The sequence below is a fragment of the Heterodontus francisci genome, chromosome 36 (assembly GCF_036365525.1).
Source record: "Heterodontus francisci isolate sHetFra1 chromosome 36, sHetFra1.hap1, whole genome shotgun sequence".
Classification (NCBI taxonomy): Eukaryota; Metazoa; Chordata; class Chondrichthyes; order Heterodontiformes; family Heterodontidae; genus Heterodontus; species Heterodontus francisci.
The window spans coordinates 30360730-30375518 of NC_090406.1; the positions used below are offsets into that span (position 1 = coordinate 30360730).

General features: G+C 44.2%; 1 protein-coding gene across 1 annotated transcript in view; it reads right to left on the reverse strand.

The window, feature by feature from the left end:
• Positions 1-10105: 10105 nt before the first annotated feature.
• cers4a (ceramide synthase 4a) overlaps positions 10106-14789 on the reverse strand; it is a 71142-nt gene continuing 66458 nt past the window's right edge. The window contains exons 10-11 of the mRNA XM_068015838.1: positions 12636-12792; positions 10106-11145 (exon numbers count right to left, since the gene is read on the reverse strand). Of these exons, the coding sequence (XP_067871939.1) occupies positions 10975-11145; positions 12636-12792 (328 nt within the window). The 3' untranslated portion in view covers positions 10106-10974. The remainder of the gene's footprint in view (positions 11146-12635; positions 12793-14789) is intronic.

The following is a 14789-nucleotide window of genomic DNA, read 5'->3' on the forward strand; positions in this document are numbered from 1 at the left end:
GGCTAAGAATCCTGTGGCGAGTAACTCACCTCCTGACTCCCCAAAGCCTGTCCACCATCTACAAGACACAAGTCAGGAGTGTGATGGAATACTCTCCACTTGCCTGGATAGGTGCAGCTCCATCAACTCAAGAAGCTCGACACCATCCAGGACAAAGCAGCCCACTTGATTGGCACCTGATTCACTCCCTCCACCACCAATGCACAGTGGCAGCAGTGTGTACCATCTACAAGATGCACTGCAACAACGCACCAAGGCTCCTTAGACAGCAGCTTCCAAACCCACGACCTCTACCACCTCGAAGGACAAGAGCAGCAGATGCATGGGAACATCACCACCTGCAAGTTCCCCTCCAAGTCACACACCATCCTGACTTGGAACTATATTGCCGTTCCTTCACTATCGCTGGGTCAGTATCCTGGAACTCCCTTCCTAACAGCACTGTGGGTGTATCTACCCGACATGGACTACAGCGGTTCAATGCGGCGGCTCACTACCACCTTCTCAAGGGCAATTAGGGATGGGCAATAAATGCTGGCCTAGCCAGCGATGCCCACATCCCGTGAATAAAAAAAATCAGCAAGGGTGTTGTGTAATCTGAGTCAGTTTATTGTCCCATATCACCCCCAGCTACTACAACAACTTGCATTTGTATAGCACTTTTAACATGGCAAAATGTCCCAAGGTGCTTTGCAGGAACGTTATTAAACAACATTGGACTCCTAGCCATGTAAGGAGATATTAGGAGGGGTGACTAAAAGCTTGGTCAAAGGAGCACCTTAAAGGAGGGCGTCGCAGTTGTTAGCACCGCAGCCTCACAGCTCCAGCGACCCGGGTTCAATTCTGGGTACTGCCTGTGTGGAGTTTGCAAGTTCTCCCTGTGTCTGCGTGGGTTTTCTCCGGGTGCTCCGGTTTCCTCCCACAAGCCAAAAGACTTGCAGGTTGGTAGGTAAATTGGCCATTATAAATTGCCCCTAGTATAGGTAGGTGATAGGGAAATATAGGGACAGGTGGGGATGTGGTAGGAATATGGGATTAGTGTAGGATTAGTATATATGGGTGGTTGATGGTCGGCACAGACTCGGTGGGCTGAAGGGCCTGTTTCAGTGCTGTATCTCTAAAAAAAAAAAGCAGTAGAGAGGTGGAGAGGTTTAGGAAGGGAATTTCAGAGCTTAGGGCACAGGCAGCTGAAGGTACAGCTGCCTATGGTAGAGTGATGGAAAAGCGAAGTTGCTCAAGAGGCCAGATTTGGAACAATCATGAATTCCCACTTCGCTGCCACTCAGCTGGGGGTGGACAAGGGCTACTCATGAGTCACATCTGCTCACAAACATCCAGATGCTTTAAAAATTCTGTTCAAATTAAAGTGCCTAATATCACCACTGTGCTAAAAGGAAATTCTTTAAATACACAGCAGGTCCTTCAGCATCAGAGGGAAAAGACAGGCCTGTGTTGAGGGTGGGAACCATGGTTGATGTCAGTGCCTGAAATGTTGATCTGCCTTTTCTCTCTTAGATATTGACAAGCTTGTTGTGTAGTTCCAGAATTTTCTATTTTTGTTTCAGATTGTCAGCATTTCATTTTACCCTTGCAGCTTCAAATTTAGAGCAGGCTGGACATCAAGTATACTTAATTTTACCACCCTCAGCTGTGGTACTGAAGTTGAAGTCGTCATCTTGGCACGAGTTACCAGTTGTTACTGGTAGGCAGTGAGATGCCAGGAGTTGAATTACTAGAACCATATAGAATGGGGTTGTCCAACAAGCAGTCCGCAGGCCAGAATCCAGCCCACCAAAAGTTTTGCATCCGGCCCGCGGATTTCCATTTGCTTTTTCTTTCTGACCGCTTTTAAAAACTTTGCAATTCAGTTTCACAGCTGACAGCTGCTGACATCGGGAACCAGCAGTTTCCCAACTTGGGACAGATTTGGCATTTTAAAAAAAAAGTCCGAACCCACTGGAAAACCCTGAATCTGTCCGAAGTTCAGAAACTGTTGTTCCCGATGTCAGCAGCTGTCAGCTGTGAAACAGCGTGATTTTTTAAAAAGCTGACCAACCACAAACCCAGATGGTGTTTCCAGTTGTACTCTTAAGCTGCTGTGCTGAGCGCTGCCACTCCCTGCAACTGTCAGATAGATGGGGGAAAGAGAGAGGGAGAGAGAGAGATTGGGGGGGGGGGGGGGGGGGTGTAGAGAGAGGGGCTGAGAGAGACGGAGGCAGAGAGAGGGAAACAGAGAGTGGGAGAGGGGAACAACACAGAGAGGGAGGAACAGAAAGAGGGGGGAACATGGGGAGACAGAGCGAGGAAGAGAGAGTGATCAAGATCACTCCTGACAGATGGACATCTATCTGGAATACTCTACATCGCTACAAGAAGTGTGCGGGCAAACATTGACTACTTGTGCGAGCAAACGAATGCTAGGTATCTCATTAAATCAGTGTCGAACATAGTGACAAAGTTAGTCAATAAATTTATCTTCTCATTTAAATCTTCTTCACAAAAATGCACATTTGTTGTTTGATTAATAGTAAAATAAATTTTTACTGCCTTTATCTTTCCAAAATTGTCTCAGCGGCCCCCTAGGACAAAAATTGTAATGTGGCCCCCCCCCCCACTAAAAGGTTGGAGAACCCTGATATAGAATCATAGAAATTACAGCCATTCGGCCCATCGTGCCTGTGTCATCTCTTCAAGTGGATCTATCTGTTCTTAATGGGTCACTGAGTAGAAACACTCCTTTTGTCAGGATTGTGGAATTAGCTGGCAGCAGAATGACCTCCAGCACTGGCTATTAAAAGACAGCTGTGGCTTCACTGCAACAAAAAGGGAAATACACCAGAAATCTCCTCGAGAGTTCTGCCAATCGGCTGCAGTAACTGTGACCGAAACCCATTTACACATCTATCCCAGGTTTCTATCAATCACCAAAACTCTGAGGCATTTGCCTTGGGGAAAATTGAATGGTTAGTCTATGTTCATTTTTGGAACTAGTAGCATGTGATACTTCAGTGTATCGGCCATCAGCACCAATAACGAACGCATCAGCTCCTGACACTGCATTCATAGAATTGTATAGCACACAAGGCCATTCAACACATAGTCTGTGCCAGCTCTATTGAAGGACAGTCAAGTTAGTCCCACTCCCCCGCTCTTTCTCCATATTCCTGCAATATTTTTCTCCTTAAAATGTTTTGTCAATTCCTTTTTGAAGGCTACTGCTGAATCTGAATCCACCACCCTATCATTCATGTAACACACCAGGCTGTGACCCCTCAGTATATGTCATCAGATCAGCTCCTGCCACCAGGCCCTGACATAGCATTAGTGTACGACACCAATTCAGTCCCTGATCGATGTGTGATACTTCTGATAGCCTGAGCCACAGTTGATCAGCATAACTGTTCCCTCTGTGGTTTACCACAGCTAACTTACTAACCGTAGAGGCTGCAATTGAATCTTCATCTCTGAATGGAGTGTTGTGCTTTTCCCACTGCTGGGACTACCAGACTATGTCATGACAAGGGATAAATCTTGTCTACTACCAGATATTCACTTCCAAAGCTGAAGTTAAAATCGCTTTGTATTGTCTGAAATGTTCCACTATAATAAATAGAGGCGGCATTTAAAAAAAAACCTCAAATTTGGAATCAGCACAAAGAATGTTTTATTTTAGCTCAATTTGTCTATCTCATGGTGAAATTGTTTTGACTTGGAATAAATAGTTTCGTAGTGATTTTTTTCTATTTTGTCAAATCAGCATTTTTAAAATTACAACAGAATTAACGGAATTTTGAACAGGCAGCATTGAATGAAGGAAAATTGAGAGTATAGGTACCAGTTTGGGTGAGCACTGTCTGATGTTGCTACAGGTCTGGGTGGGTACTAGTCAATTTCAGAGCAAATATGGGTTGGTCCTGGCTGATGATGGTACAGTCTTGGACTGTTACAAGTCTAGGTTAGTGCAGGCCTGTACTGGCTCTGCTCGTGTTGGCATGGAGCAGGGCTGAACTAGCCTATTAAATGCTTTTATCCGTTTTCTCCTGTCAATATTTATGGCCAAATAAAAAAACAGGATTTTTCTTTTTGTTCATTCATGGACAACAAATGCTGGCCTTGCCACATCCCAATGCTAATTACCCTTGAGAAGGTGGTGGTGAGCCAGTGCAGTCCATGTAGTGTGCGTGCACCCACAGTACTGTTAGGAGGGGAGTTCCAGGATTTTGACCCAGTGATAGTGGAGGAATGACGATATAGTTCCAAGTGAGAATGGTGTGTAGCTTGGAGGAGGACTTGCAGGTGGTGATGTTCCCATGCATCTGCTGCCCTTGTTCTTCTAGGTGGTAGAGGTCGTGGGTTTGGAAGGTGCTGTTGAAGGAGGGGCTGCAGTGCATCTTGTAGAATGTGCAACCTGCTGCCACTGTGTGCTGGTGGTGGAGGGAGTGAACATTTAAGATGGTGGATTGGGTGCCGAACAAGCAGGCTGCTTTGTCCTGGATGGTGTTGAACTCCTTGTGTTGTTGGAGCTGCACTCATCCAGGTAAGTGGAGAGTATTCCATCACACTCCTGACTTGTGCCTTGTAGATGGTGGATGGGTTTTGGGGAGTCAGGTGAGTAACTTGCTGCAGATTTCCCAGCTTCTGACCTGCTCTTGTAGCCACAGTATTTATATGGCTGGTCCAGTTAAGTTTCTGGTCAATGGTAACCCCCAGGACGTTGATGGTGTGGGATTCAGCAATGGTAATGCCATTGAATGTTAAGGGTAGATGGTTAGATTCTCTCTTGTTGGAGATGGTCATGGCCTGGTACTTGTGTGGCGTGAATGTTACTTGCCACTTATCAGCCCAAGTCTGTATGTTGTCCAGGTCTTGCTGCATGTGACCACGGACAGCTTCATTATTTGAGGATTTGCGAATGGTACTGAACACTGTGCAGTCATCAGTGAACATCCCCATTTCAGACCTTATGACGGAAGGAAGGTCATTGATAATGCAGCCGAAGATGATTGGGGCTAGGACACTACCCTGAGGAACACCTGCAACAATGTCCAGGGACTGAGATGATTGGCCTCCAACTAGCACAACCAGCTTCCTTTATGCTAGGTATGATGCCAACCAGTGGAGAGTTTTCCCCCTGATTCTCATTGACTTCAATCTTTGTAGGGCTCCTTGATGCCACACTCAGTCAAAATAATGCCTATATGTTGAGGGCAGTGACTCTCACCTCATCACTGTAATTCAACTCTTTTGACTATGTTTTGACCAATTCTGTAATGAGGTCTGACGAAACGCAAACTAAGCATTGGTCAATAGGTTATTGGTGAGCAGGTGCCGCTTGATAGCACTGTCAATGGCACCTTCCATCACTTCACCTATGATTGAGAGTAGACTGATGGGGCAGAAAATTGGCTGGATTGGATTTGTCCTGTTTTTTGTGGACAGGATAATTTTTCACATTGCTGGGTAGATGACTGTTGTAGCTGTACTAGACTAGCTTGGCTTGAGGTACGGCTAGTTCTGGAGCACAAGTATTCAGTACTGCAGCCATGATGTTGTCTGGGCCCATAGCCTTTGCAGTATCCAGTGCCTTCAGCCGTTTCTTGATACCACGTGGAGTGAATCGAATTGACTGAAGACTGGCATCTGTGATGCTGGGGACCTCAGCAGGCAGGCGAGATGGATCATCCATTCGGCAATTCTGGCTGAAGATGGTTGCAAACACTTTAGCCTTTTGCACTCAGGTGCTGGGCTGCACCATCTTTGAGATGGGTATGTTTGTATAGGGTCCTCCTCCCATTAATTGCCTTATTGTTCACCACCATTCACGACTGGATGTGGCAGGACTGTAGAGCTTTGATCTGATTTGTTGGTTGTGGGATTGTTTAGTTCTGTCTACAGCATGCTGCTTCTGCTGTTCAGCATGCATGTCGTCTTGTGTAGTAGCTTCACCAGATTGGCACCTCTTTTAGGTATGCCAGTTGCTGCTCCTAGCATGTGCACTTCTCATTGAACCAGGGTTGATCCTCTGGCTTGATGGTAGAGTGAGGGATATGCTGATGCTCACAAAGTGAGAGGGGAAAAGTTTAGGGGGGATATGCGTGGAAAGTTCTTTACGCAGAGGGTGGTGCGTGCCTGGAACGCGTTACCAGCGGAGGTGGTAGACGCGGGCACGATAGCGTCTTTTAAGATGTATCTAGACAGATACATGAATGGGCAGGAAGCAAAGAGATACAGACCCTTAGAAAATAGGCGACAGGTTAAGATAGAGGATCTGGATCGGCGCAGACTTGGAGGGCTGAAGGGCCTGTTCCTGTGCTGTAATGTTCTTTGTTCTCTTTGTTACAGATTGTGGTGTAGTACAATTCTGCTGCTGCTGGTGATGGTGGTCCATAGTACCTCAGGGATGCAGAGCATTGAGCTACTAGATCCGTTCTAAATCTATCCCCTTTAACAGGATGATAATGCCACACAAGAAGTTGGAGGCAGGACTTCATTGTCACAAGGACGGTGCAGTGATGAATCCTACCAATCGTGTGATGGATAGATGCATTTGCGACAGGTAGATTGGTGAGAACAGGATCAAGTAGGTTTTTCCCCTTGTTTTGTTCCCTCGTCACCTGCTTCAAGCCCAGTCTGGCAGATTGTCTCCTGAAGGACCTGTCAGTTATGGTGCTACCAAACCACTCTTGCTGATGGGTATTGAAGTCCCCCACCCATAGTACATTCTGTGCCCTTGCCACCCTCAGTGCTTCTTACAAGTGGTGTTCAACATGGAGGAGCACTGATTCATCAGCTGAGGGAGGGCAGTAAGTGGTAATTAGCAGGAGGGGTCTTTGCCTATGTCTGACCTGATGCATGAGAATTCATGGGCTCCAGAGTCACTGTTGAAGACTCCCACGTACCCTCCACCAAATGGTATACCACTGTGCTGCCTCCTGTGGTTGGTCTGTCCTGGCCATGGGACAGGACATACCAAGGGACGGTGATGGAGGAATCTGGTACATTGGGTGAAAGCTTATGATTTTAAGTAAGACTGTCAGGCTGCTGCTTGACTAGTCTGACAAACAGCTCTCAATTTTGACACAAGTCCCCAGATGTTAGAGAGGAGGACTTTGCCACATGCTGGATATGCCTTTGTCATGTCCGGTGCCTGGGTCGAGGCCAGCTGGTTTGTCTGGCTTTGTTCTTATTTGACTTTCCTCAGTGGTTAGATACAACTGAATGGCTTGCTAGGCTATTTCAGAGGGCAGCTGAGAGTCAACCAGTTTGCTATGGGTTTGGATTCACATGTAACCCAGAAAGGTAAGCACAGCAGATTTCCTTCCTTAAAAGGGCATTAGTGAATTTGTTTGGTTTTTACGACAATCTGGCAATTTCATGGTCATCATTACTGATACAGATTGATTTAACTGAATTTAAATTTCCCAGCTGCTGTGGTGAGATTTGAATTCATGGTTCTGGAGCATTAGTCCAGGCATCTGGATTACTCATCCAGTAACAACCACTGTTAGTGTACCCTTATAAATAATTCTGTTTAAAGGCTTCCATCTAGTGTGTTATAATGTAGGATTACAGATTTGGAAACACTGCTTCTTCCATCATCCCACAGTTATTTGCAATGAGATTTCCTCCATGACAATTTTTTTTCTTCTACAGCCATTCAAATACCTGAAGAACATACTTTGGAGTTGATGAACATTGCAAACCAAATGTCAAAACTATTTGAAGTTTTATTTTAATTGCAATGTTGCTGCTTACATGCCAGAACCAGTAATCCAACTCTTATGGACGTAGATTGTCTCAAAATAGAAAGTCAGTCACCCTCACACACTGCCCAGTACTGCTCTGGGGAAACAACCACCTTTTAGAGTCATAGAGAGATACAGCACTGAAACAGGCCCTTTGGCCCACCAAGTCTGTGCCGACCATCAACCACCCATTTATACTAATCCTATATTAACCGCATATTCCCTACCACATCCCCACCTTCCCTCAATTCTCCTACCACCTACCTACACTAGGGGAAATTTACAGTGGCCAATTTACCTATCAACCTGCAAGTCTTTGGCTGTGGGAGGAAACCGGAGCACCCGGTGGAAACCCACGCAGTCACAGGGAGAACTTGCAAACTCCGCACAGGCAGTACCCAGAACTGAACCCGGGTCGCTGGAGCTGTGAGGCTGCGGTGCTAACTACTGTGCCACCTCCTGGGGTTGGTCTGATTTCCCCGACTGTTGCAGGGGTTCAATTCCACGAGGGCCCTGCCTGGGTTGGTTACAGTCAAGCTCACACTCCACTGTTACAAACTCACGAGAGGAGCCTCTACTTCATTAGTGTGCCCCTCAGGGCTACCAGTTAGGGCTACATTAGGGGCAGTTTTGTGCTGTGGTCTCCTGCCCGCACGAGACTTAGACACATAATCTAAGCTGATACTTCTGTGCAGTAGTGTCTCACTGTTAGAGTTACTGTCCTTTAGAAGAAATATTTAGAGGCCCAAGCTGCCCCCTCAGATACAAAAAAAAAATCTCATAACTCTATTCGAACTGTTCTCCCAGTGCACTGGTTAATATTTATCCCACAACCACTAAACACAGGAGGTCATTTATAACATGTGTTTATGGAAGCTTGCTGCCCACAAATGGGCTGCTGTGTTTGCCTACTTCTCAGGGACTATGCTTCAAAAGTACTTTATTGGCTATGAAGCACTTTGTGATGGATTTGATGATAAAGATGGTGTATAAATGCCAGTTTCACTTCTTTCCTACTTTCAGTCTGAGCTAGATTTAAAGTCTGATCACCAAGGTATTTACATCACTCCTCTTCCAAAGAGCTAGCTGCAGGTAATACATAATGAGTTATAAACTAACCAGCACAATACAACTGCAGGCAGTTTGAAGCATTCAGGCAGTGACCGTACAAGAGGCACCACAGCTGATAAACTCTGGCCTTACCTTCATTTAATATCAGAGCTATGGATGGAAAAATAAATTTTAAAAATTTATTCAGATATTTCAAAACATAAACCTTAATCAATTTCTGTAGAAATTTAAACAAGTGGTGCAGAATCAGACATGCAGTATGTCAATCTGTTCTGGTACTTAATCAAGGACGTGCACTCAGATAGACTTTAGTATATTTACAGTGTAACCAAGACTGTCATCTGTACAACAAAGTCACTCAGTCTTGATACAATTTAACTCCAAAAACTTAAACATGAGCAAGAAGGTGCATTAGCAACTTAAACACGAACATGTTAAATGAGAAAGTCCATAGGATTATTTTACAGTCTTGTTTGTTGCATCTTATGTGGCCCCAGTCCCTACAGTGTTCATGATTGCAAAAAAAACGTTTTTCAAACAACCCTGCAACAATCCATCTTCTACCCTTCAGAATTCAGACAGTACTCAATTTTATCAAATTGGTCATACAGTCAACATGGTTTGCCTGGTTTCCACTTTTAAAACAAAATTCCTTCTGGACCTATTGACTTCTCTCCCATAGCATTACTCCGTTATACACAAAGCATTGGAGAATGAAGCACTTCATGACTCGAAGATGGCCCAATTTGGGAGGATTAGATCTGAGAAACAAATATTTACTGTCAGCAAGTAAACAAGCATCCTACAAATAAATGTCACGGGACAGTGATTCATCACACTTCATCTCAATTGTTCATTGAGATGAACAAGCCATCTTGTGTCATTGCATCTTTTCACCAGCAGAGATTGCTGTTCTTGATGCTGCCTTTAGTGAATTCTGGGTAGGCAGAAATCAGTGCAGCTCAGCACAGTAATACCCACAGAAATTTGGATTCCAACTTTAAAAAAGATACATATTTTATGAACCAAAGGTCATGGAAAAATTAACCACCAATACAAGTGATGTCATCTTACCCAGAGTGCACTGGAAGTAAAAGGAATAGTGCCCCCTAGTGCTAAGATGTTACAGGCTGGTTACAACTGAAACCATTGGGTTTCCTACAGTGAGGGAAGGAGGCAGAGCTACAAGAGTTAAAACTCTTGAAGCACATCGCTTTCCTGTTCAGTGTCGGAGAATATGCTAACAGCAGTGAGAAAATGTGTTGTAAGCTGGATTTCTATCATGTTGCACCACTTCAATAATCTCAGAGTTGCTTTGCAGAAAACTAATCAAAACACTTAAACTGCTTCAAATCAGAAGCTGGATTTAAATCCAATTTGATGCTCTGTGACCGGCCCAGTGCTACTCCCAGGATTTGTAATTTGTCAAGGACTAAACACTCAAAACACGCCCCAAAATACAATTCTGCCTCTGAATAAAAACATAAAATGTAACACTAAATATTACAAACTGTTTAACACATCAAGACAAAAACAGTTTAAGTTGGGGTCTGGATTGTCATTTGTTAGTCTCCCAGTGAGTTCCCTATCTCAGCTGTGCTGCTCATCATTTTGGGCTTCCCCCAAGAAAGAATCAGACCAGACTGGTCTTGAGCACCACCTAGTATCCACTAAGAGGACCACACGTGCAAAGTCCTATGGAATTGATGGCACAATGGGGGCGGGGGGGGTGGGGGAAGCAGAGAAATAAACTGGTCAGTTCTACAAAAGAGTTCTTCAAATAATTTCATTTTGTTAATCAGCATTTCAAAATTGTAAGAATTTCCTGGATCGGATCCTGAATTTCCATCCACATGAAGGTCTCAGTAGTGATGTTCTCATTTTATATATCACATGATGTTAAACACCTGCCCCCTGTCAAAACATAATGAAGTCAAATGAAAAATGAGAAATTTGACCAAGATTATGAAGGAGAGAGAGGCTCTTTGCTGTTGAATCATAGATTCTGTCGCTCCGAGAGTCAATGCACAGACCGTTTTACTAATGTAGAGGGAGAGTGTCAGAGCAGGCAGTTGTTTGGGTCATCAGCAAAAACCTAAGGAACGGATCTTTTAGTAACAGTCAGTGCTAAACCCGTCCTTAGTCATGCAGCTGCCAGCTACCTGGCTTTGGGCAGCTTGTTCCTTTCATTTGATTTGCTTTTCATCCCATTTGCTATTTCATTTAGCACACCGTTGTGATTGGCCAATGACATGGACTTGGATTCCATCCTCCCATCTTCCTCCTCCCCGTCACTTTCTTCGTCATCGCTTCTTTCATCCTTGTCAATCTACAGCAGACCAAAAAAACTCATTTGAACTGTTCCAAAGGGAGGCTCTGTACTTTTATATAAATAAGTCAGTCATTTAGGCTCTTCAAGCATGTAAGATCCCTTCCCCTGCCCTTTCTCCACAAGCTTTCTGAAAGTCTACATCATTGTTGGTTATGCAGTTTCCACTCTGGAAACTTTCCAGTCTCATTCAGGAGGGAAATGGAACTGCAGGGTGAATAGACATCCTCCACCACTCAGCTCTTCTGGTCGAGAAATAATAATCCTCCCAAGGAAATCCAATAAAGGTGGGGAGGAATAGTAAAAGTTTATAGTGTTGCTCAACCAAACTGGATCTTTGAGCTCTCACAAGACCTGCAATTTCTAAAAGAATTTCAATGCCTCAACCTCTCAAGGTGAATGTTTTTTTCCCCCCCCCCCATTAAGTTCTTTGGAGCCCTGCACATTGGCCAAAAGTCACTAATTCCAATACCAGCCCTGAGCAATGAAATGAGAGTCAAAGCTACTATGTGGGCTGGGTTCAGATATCACTTCGTTACCCTTAGTTTTTAAAATCACAGAATATTAGGGCATATTTAGATAGGTGCAAGATTAGATAAGTTAGAAAATCATCAGAATGGGAAGTAGATATAATCACTTCTGTGACAACTGGAACAGCTCTGAACAAAACAAAGCTCGGCTGGTTGGCCTGGAATTTAGCAGGAGGGAGAGGGAAAAATAGTGCTGGAAATACACAGCGGCTGCATCAGGGTCAGAAAAAGGAAAGGCAGGTAAACATAGAGTGCGAAGTCTTGGTCATGATGGACATGCTGTGTACACACACCATTTTCCGCCCTGGTTCCCAGTGGAAATCAGTTCATTGTGTAAGAGTGATTGCCCCTTATTTGCCATTAATTGATACCAATGCACTTAGAGGTATGTGATATGAAAATGGTGCAGCCAGATGTTCTTCAGACATTGGGATGATTTTTTTTTTTAAATGGGATGAAGGGGGTAGTTAGTTTATGGCATGGAGTAGGAGGATAAATGTCATTCTTAAAATGCAAAATACTTTTTTTTTAAATTGATTAGTCTCCTAGATGTTAATCAGTGATCTTCCCCAATGTTAGGACTCTAGATGTCACTGCTCACAGCAAATCCTAGCTCCATACATAAATTGCCATCTCTCTCATCCAAGAGTTGCTATAATTCTCACCTGGGTCTTTTGTTAGCCTCGTTATATTGCAATGGGCCGATAACATTTAATGGAAGGAGATAGAGGTTTGGGCAGTTTACTGGATCATCTCACCCACTGAATTTGCAAGATGATTGAACTTCTTTTCCAAACTTATGGCTTGCAATGATCAGCCAAGCCCAGTGAGGTGAGTTCAAAAACCAATTGTGAAACTGACCCAACTCTGATAATCAACTCGCCCTAGTTTTGTTGATGTCACCTTCAAAGTCTGCTCACCATATATTTTCAATTCAGTTCACACGTAGTACATCCTTACCTTCCCAACAAACACAAACTTGGCTGCCATTCTCAGAATGAGATAGGCCCAAAATATGTGCAACAGCTGTAGGACCATCAGGAGAAAGTTGAAAAAATAGTAACCAAAGAAGGGCTGGAAAATCTCCATGGAATAGTAGAAGGTGGTGTAAATGACCCTGCAAATGATAGTTTTCAATGTTAGCAAAGACATTGGTGACAGGGAAAGTAAGCTTCAAACAAGCAAAGAGATTGAGGACTGCAGTTCTCAAAACTGTCAGCTCATGATTCATGAGTGTAATGGGATTCAATTCAGTTTCATCTCAATAACTGCATCTTTTTAGTGACATAGGATGGAGGTGGGAAGAGACTTTGATTTGAAGGATGGTGGTTGGTGGGGCTGGGTTAAAAAAGGTACTTGTGTGGATTCTGTAGAGCAAATCATGTGAATACTAAAGGAGTGTAGCTGGGGATACCACAGTTAGTGCTACATAGTTCAGAGTTCATGTCCATAGCTCCTCACCAACTTTACTCCCACCTTGGATGGCTATCAGGGGAGGTAGAGTTGACGACATGCAGTGGGAAACTAAATATTGTTGCAGGCACAGGGGCGGCACAGTGCCGCAGTGGTTAGCACCGCAGCCTCACAGCTCCAGGGACCCAGGTTCGATTCTGGGTACTGCCTGTGTGGAGTTTGCAAGTTCTCCCTGTGTCTGCGTGGGTTTCCTCCGGGTGCTCCGGTTTCCTCCCACATGCCAAAGACTTGCAGGTTGATAGGTTAATTGGCCATTATAAAATTGCCCCTAGTATAGGTAGGTCGTAGGGAATTAGAGGGACAGGTGGGGATGTAGTAGGAATCTGGGATTAGTGTAGGATTAGTATAAATGGGTGGTTGATGGTCGGCACAGACTCGGTGGGCCGAAGGGCCTGTTTCAGTGCTGTATCTCTAAAACTAAAAAACTATATCCGCTCTCTGATGTTTAACATTTGCTGGAAATCTGTGCATTTGTAGACACCTAAAAAGAGTAAGGAGAGTTCCCAGAGATACTCCAGTGCCCCTAAAACACAAACATGCAGTCAACTTTGACAGTCACTGTGCTTATTCATCCCTAGCTAGCTGTCCCTGAACAAACTTGTCCCAAGCAGCAGCTGCTGCACCATCAAGGACCTGATAGTGGCATCACCGAGCTTGCGCAGGCCACTTTACTCAACAGCACCACCTGTGGGTCCTCAGTGTTACTACAGTCCTAACTAAGGCAATTTACACACCCACTCTCCCCCTGACCATCTCCATGGCTCCAATGAACAGGATTCACATCTCTGATGAAAGGTTCTTGACCTGAAATATTAACTGTTTCTGTGTCCACAGATGCTGCCAGGCCTGTTCAGCATTTTGTGTTTTTTAATTCACATCTGACTTTGTTCAGCTTTGAAGATCGGGTCTTTTCAGAGTAGGACTTAGGCAAATGAGCGGTTAGATGCTCAATTACTGATTTGTACTTTAGGTCATTTTTTAAATGCAGTTATCTACAACATTGCCACATTGTCTACTAAGAGATGACCACTAGGACAATTCTGTGCTGTAAATGACTATGACTCGATGAAGGGTTTCAGCCTAAAGGGTAACTTTTCTTTACTCTTTCAGATGCTGACCAGTAGGTGTGCATTCCTGTATTTTGTGTTTATATTTCTAAGGTTGTATTTTTCCTAATCCTGAGTAATGGCAGTCAGAAATTTTAATGTCATATCCTAGGCTCTTCCAATCCCATATTCCGCCCTGGCCACAGACCAATCCTCTGCTCTTCCTGATACGAGTCGTGTACTGTAGGATTAAGTGTTCATACACTTCAAATCAGTAACAGTGGGTGGTGACAGGATCGATTGCCAAAGATTCAGGAAGGGCACAGTGAAGGATAGATCAACAGAAGTGTGGGGAGGGACTGTGGAAAAATACAACCATAGAAATATAAAACACAAAATACAGGAAGTGCACACCTACTAGTCAGCATCCAAAAGAGTAAAGAAAAGTTACACTTTAGGCTGAAACCCTTCATAGCGTCAGTCATTTAACTCAGCATTTATCAAACAAAAACAAACCGGTAAAAGAATCTGCACTGCAAATTGAAGGATCGAGCACCAAAGGAAACATGGAGAAATGTGGTTGATTTCCCAATCT